The following is a 6,427-nucleotide window of genomic DNA, read 5'->3' on the forward strand; positions in this document are numbered from 1 at the left end:
CCCCCCCGCTCCAAAGCAAAGAGAAAGAGTCAAGGGAAGGAAGTGAGAGCCAGGGGACTTAAAAATATTTCCTCATCACATATCCTAAAAGTTACTTTGCAAGAAATAAGCAAGAATTATTTGAACTGAAAAGGTCATGATTTATAAATGGACTGGAGCTAGAGAGATGTCTCAGCAGTTAAGAGCCCTAACACCCACAACTGTCACAACTGTCAGTTTACTTTAGTCCTAGGGGACCTGACATCCTTTTCTGGGTTCCACACATACACCTAGGTAAAAGACCCACATACAATATATAAATAAATAAATTAGTTAAAAAATAAAAATGGGCTAAGAAATTGAACAGATGTTTAAATGACCAATTGATACATTGAAAAATGTTTAGTGTCACTAACCATAACTAAAATGTCAATTAAAACTACAATTATATTTTTCCTATACTTCTCAGGATGACTATTGCAAAAAGAGCAAGTGTTGCTTCATTTATGTGGAGTATATAAAAATCCATGTTGTAGATAAAGGGTGTAAAACTGTGCAGCCTCTGCAGAAAAGAATATGCAGTTTTATTTTAAAAATTAAGAATGGAACTGACATGTGAGACAACAATCTGTCTTGTCAATATTTATTCAGAAGAATTAAAATTTCTATTTTTAAGCACTATTAATACTTTCTATCAGATACAGTACTTGTCACAACAACCAAAATTAAAAAAAAAATCTACTGCCCATCAACAGACGAATGTTTGAAGAAAATGTGGCATATTTATACAACAGAATATTACTCGGTATTAAAGCAGAAGAAAGTGCAATATGACAGAGTATGATGCATAGTCCCTGGGGACACCATGCTAAGTGAAATAAACCTATCACAGAAGAGCAAGTGCTGCATGATTCCAAGTAATATGAGTTCTTTAAAACAGACAAGTGCACAAATCCAGTAAGTGGAATTGTGGGCCCTCAGCTTGAGGGTAGGGAAAGTATTTTATTACCCTTCCTATTCTATGGGCACACATTTTCAGCTAGGAAGAATTAATAAATTTTACAGATCTGCTACTACATCATATCTGTGGTTAACCATGCTCTCTTACACACTTAAAATTGGTTAGAAAGGTAGATTACATGGGATGGTCTTAGCAGGATAAAATAAGAACTCTAAAAAGATTCGTTATTCATTCATTTGATATCAGTAGTACGATGTAAATGGCCATCTGCTGAGTTCTAAGAACTAGGCAGAAGAGATCCCTCCCCTGGGGGAGTTATAGAACACTGCAAGCATTTTTTCAGGGTTCTCTGAGACTGCCTATTTGTAGAAAATGTCTTAGTCCAAGATATCAGGAAAGTAATTGATAACAAAGTTATTTAAATCTGGGGCATATGTTAACTACAGTTCATCATCTATGAGAAAAGTCATAGAGCAGGATATACAGAATGATTTATAGTGGAGTAAGGATAAAGTTGTGGATGATTATATTATCATTGAACTATGGCACACTGACTACTGTATGAATGATTTTTAAGCAATTTAGCATGAAGTCAACAAATGTCAAACTTTTCCTGTATTCTAGACTTGGATCATTAAATATGCATATAAAAAGTCTATACAAATCAACTACTCTGAGTAAAATTCTAATGGGAAGACAAAGATGAATGAACTTCATTCTCCCAGATGCAGTCTGGGATATTTTTTTAAAAGATTTATTTATTATTAAGTACACTGGAGTTGTCTTCAGACACACCAGAAGAGGGCATCAGATCTCATTACAGGTGGTTGTGAGCCACCATGTGATTGCTGGGATTTGAACTCAGGACCTTCTGTAGAGCAGTCGGTATTCTTACCTGCTGAGCCATCTCGCCAGCCCAGTCTGGGACATTTTAACTTAATTGTTTATTAGCTGTTTATACTATTCATCAGTCACTATACTTCTGACAACCTAAATGATCAGTGTGCTTATAGAATAGATAGATGAAACTATGCATCCTATTTCCTAGTTAGCCGGAATTGTGCCATTTGAGGTTTTAGATTTCCAAGTGTAGGTCCTCAGGCTTAGCTTTGTAGTGAAGAAGGATTACCAATAGGATCCTTAAGCCCACCATGAAAAGATCTTGCCTTTTAACCCAGGGAAGTGCAGCCCCAATTTAAGGTCATTGCAAGTGTCAATCATGGCTAGGATAATATGATAGTCAGAATGCCAGTATGTATGGCAGGGACATTAAAATCTCAGTATAAGTTTGATTATTCTATTGGAAATCATAAATGTTAGTAGGCAATGAAGAGTGGAGAGGTGTATCTGCCCACAAGTATTGTTCTTCACTTGTCTTCTATAACAAACTTACAAGATGTGGAAAATAAATATAATTTTATTAATGAAAATGATATTTCAGATCTGTTGGATGCATATCTGTAAATTAAATTCTTCTGATATATGTATCATCTCTAAAAAGAAATATGAAACTGGGGCCACAGAATACAGTCATATTCTAGAAGTACCACAATTAAGTTACAGCTAAGTGATGTCACATCCTTTTGAGAATCATTCAATTAAAAACAAATTAAACCCATGGGTAATTAAAAATATTTCACCCACATATTTGTATATAATCACAGGAACATTTTGTTTCTCTGTCTCAAAAGGTAAGTACTTGTAAATTCTCTGTCCCACTAGATTGTCGGTAAAATTGTCCAAAATAAATGAAGTAATTAACTTGTAATTTTAAGGAAGTAAGTTATTTTGAGCTATATCCCAAATGATCAAAACTCACTTAAAAGTGGCTTTGCTGTGCAGTAACAATTCCTTGGAGCCCTTCCTGGGTATTGTGGTAGATGTGTCACTGACTTAGACACCTGGCTTTTGAAGGATACAAGAATACTTAAGTTTATGGCCATACCACCCTGAACGCGCCCGATCGTCTGATCTCCGAAGAATACTTAAATTTCCTAAAGTGTTGCAGAAGTACTATTTGTCTTGAGGAAAGTGTGGGAGATTGAAACATTTTGGCTGATGCTTTAGAGTTTGAACAGTGCTCAGTGTCTTTATTAACACTTTTTAAACATAGGAATCCAGTGTGGTATGTATATTTTTCTTTGTACAGGTAGGAAACAGAAGGTTAAAAGTACTTGTCATTCACCTGTTTCAATACACTAGGCAGGGTTTGTCAATACACTAGGTCCTTGGTTTGTGTGGTTCCTCACTCCATTGTATTTCTGTATATAGTTTGTCTTCTTTTACAGACAGCCACATCCTATCTTGAAACATTCATATCTTTCATACATTTATTTTCTTTAAGAAAGTTTGTCTCTCTACTTTGATTCTTTCTTTAGAAGTAGTAATCAGGGAATTGTGTACTAGAAATTCTTTGGCCTAATTCAACTTGATAAATTTGAATTCAGCTGCCAGTGTGTGTGTGTGTGTGTGTGTGTGTGTGTGTGTGTGTTTGTATTGCTGATACCAATATATGTACTGTTTCTTAGATCTCAGGTAGAAGTCTTAAAAGAAAAAGCAAAAAACTAAGGAATCTGTTGATCTTTAGAGTTGTGGAAATGGGTGAATAGGACTAACATTCTCCCTATACTTGTTCAACTCTTGAAGGCCCATTATTCTCATGTTAATTGAAATGCTAATCGCCCTTTCATTATAATGTTGCTAATTATAATTTTTGCAGCTTCCCATTCCATTCAGACCCCTCTAACTCTGTGAGCCTATGCCAGATTCACATCCTTTTCTTTCCTGACTGCTGCGTTTTAGAACTGGTCATACAAAAACTTGCCTAATGCAAGCTCCCAGATATTTCTTTTTATTTATTTGATGCAGAGGCATGGCAATATGTAGACTCATCACTTCTTACAACCCCATAAGGGTAAAAGGAGTGGAGAAGAGTCATGTTAAATTTTGCAAAATGTCTAGTAAGTTTGCACCAGAGTGATAATAAAAATTGTGATGAGCCTTTCTATCTTGAGCATAGATAGCATCTAGATCTTGGTGCTGATTTTTTATTTATAGCTAAGAAATTAGGTTATTTTATTCTAGCATGTCATTAAAAAAAAGATGTCTAAGTTAGTTCTATTGTCATTAGTATGACAATGTCACAAAAGGTGGCTGCATTTACTGGAGAAGAGAACACTGTGGCAGAGGCATGTTTGTGATGGGTATAGGAGCACTAAGCGTCAGCCCTTGCATAAATATTTAAGTTAGTCACAATTTGTGCTACTAAAATTAATGTCACTATGAATTAACCATGTATATATTTCCTATACATACCTGGAATAAACTTGTTTTTATCACATGCAAGTAGGAACTTCATAGTTGGATCCTAAATTAATTGAATTTCCTATTATAATATCTTATGGAATTTTAAAAGAAAATTTACAAAGTATTCTATGACTAAGATGAAATTGTCAGTTTAAAATGTAATTATAAGACTATATTTAGGTACATATATTAATTACAGGGTCATTCCAGTCAGTGACTTTCCTCTGGTTCTGGTTCCAGTAGGCACCGTTGAGTGAATGTATGGAGACTGAAAATGACACCATGGTGACAGAATTTGTTATCTTGGGACTAACAGATAGTGCCACACTACGTGCTATCTTATTTGTGTTCTTTCTACCAGTTTATGTAGTGACTGTAGTGGGAAATATCAGTATAATCCTCCTAATTCGGAGCAGCCCACAGCTTCACACCCCCATGTATTTGTTCCTCAGCCATCTAGCCTTTGTGGACATTGGCTACTCCACATCGGTTACACCTATCATGCTCATCAGTTTCTTAAGAGAAGAAACTACTATTCCTCTCGCTGGCTGTGCAGCCCAGCTTGGCTCTGATGTAGCTTTTGGAACTACAGAGTGCTTCCTGCTGGCCACCATGGCTTATGACCGATATGTGGCTATCTGCTCACCCCTGCTCTACTCCACTCAAATGTCCCCAGCAGTCTGTTGCTTCCTGCTGGGGGCATCCTATTTGGGTGGATGCATGAATGCTTCATCATTTACAGGCTGTTTTGTGAACCTAAACTTCTGTGGCCCAAATAAAATCAACCATTTTTTCTGTGACCTCTTCCCACTTGTGAAGCTCTCTTGTGGCCATGCTTTTATTGCTGAAATATCTCCATCCATCTCTTCTGCATCCGTCCTTGTGAGCACGCTTTCTACCATCATAGTGTCTTACATTTACATCCTGCACTCAATCCTAAGGATGCGTTCTGCTGAGGGAAGGAACAAGGCTTTTTCCACCTGCACATCCCACCTCACTGCAGTCACTTTGTTTTATGGGACAGTTCTGTTTGTGTATGTGATGCCCAAGTCTAGCTATTCAGCTGACCAAGTCAAAGTGGCCTCTGTGGTCTATACAGTGGTGATCCCCATGTTGAATCCTCTCATCTATAGTCTAAGGAACAAGGAGGTGAAGGAGGCTATGAAAAAATTAATGGCCAGAACACATTGGTTCCCTTGAAGTAAATCAGAAAAAACAAAACAAAACAAAACAAAAAAAACATGGCTAATAAAGTCAGTAATCTGAGGAACATCGGTGCTTGATATTTTCATGTCATTATTTTTAACACTTATGTAGCTAGAAGCTCCACTAAATACAGAAATTGGACCTCTTCCCACTTGTGAAACTCTCTTGTGGCCATGCTTATATTGTTGAAATATCTATGTCTATATCTTCTGCATTCTATTTGTGTTTTTTCTATAGTTTACATAGTGACTATATTTGGAAATATCAGTATAATCCTCTTTATTAGAAGCAGCCCCAGCTTCACACCCCCACATACCTGTTCCTCAACCGTCTAGCTTTCGTGGGCATGTCTACTCCAAATTGGTCTCTCCCATCATAGTCATTCATTTCTTAAGAGAAGAAACCCTACCTGATTAATATTCTCTGATTAATACTCTCACTGGCTGTTTATTTCCATTTAAAAGTTAAAAAGTGCCATTTACATTTGATATCTGCTGCATTCAAGTGAAATGTGGACTTATTAAAAGGTAAGAATACTTCACAGGATAGTTTATAACTTTGAATATTCCTTATTGGTCAATTTTGTAATGTCATTTAAATAGACATATTTCAAAGATCAAATGTCTTTCAATATCCTATTTAAAATAACATTGGGGAATGAAATTTCCAGTAGACATATAACAGATAGTATATCTGACAAGTTAGGTATTCACCACCCCCTAGAGGTTTTTCCCTTATATGATAAATGACTCTTTTAACTTCAGGAAACAATGAGGATTATGTCTTAGAAAAAAATCTGTTTATTTTTCTTTAATTTGAACAGAATAAAAAAAAAAGATCCTTCTGCTTTACCTTTTCAAGATCTAAATCAGATAACAGAGGAAATTGAATCTTAGTCTAGATCTGATAACTGACATCTCCGTACATAGGTATTGGAGTGGAATTGGGTATAGACTTTGCCTTGGAGGATGATGA

The 6,427-nt window shown here is 36.0% G+C and overlaps 1 protein-coding gene across 1 annotated transcript; it reads left to right on the top strand.

Moving 5' to 3' along the window:
- Positions 1 to 4,504: 4,504 nt before the first annotated feature.
- Positions 4,505 to 5,446, top strand: LOC116100818 (olfactory receptor 481). The gene has a single exon (XM_031384547.1). The coding sequence runs from the start codon at positions 4,508 to 4,510 to the stop codon at positions 5,444 to 5,446; it is 939 nt and encodes a 312-aa protein (XP_031240407.1). The 5' UTR covers positions 4,505 to 4,507.
- Positions 5,447 to 6,427: the final 981 nt, after the last annotated feature.

This window comes from Mastomys coucha, unplaced genomic scaffold (assembly GCF_008632895.1).
Source record: "Mastomys coucha isolate ucsf_1 unplaced genomic scaffold, UCSF_Mcou_1 pScaffold21, whole genome shotgun sequence".
In the NCBI taxonomy this organism is placed as follows: domain Eukaryota; kingdom Metazoa; phylum Chordata; class Mammalia; order Rodentia; family Muridae; genus Mastomys; species Mastomys coucha.

Excerpts from the sequence above, each read along its gene's own strand:
- LOC116100818 (XM_031384547.1), top strand. The coding sequence starts at position 4,508 with ATGGAGACTGAAAATGACACCATGGTGACAGAATTTGTTATCTTGGGA.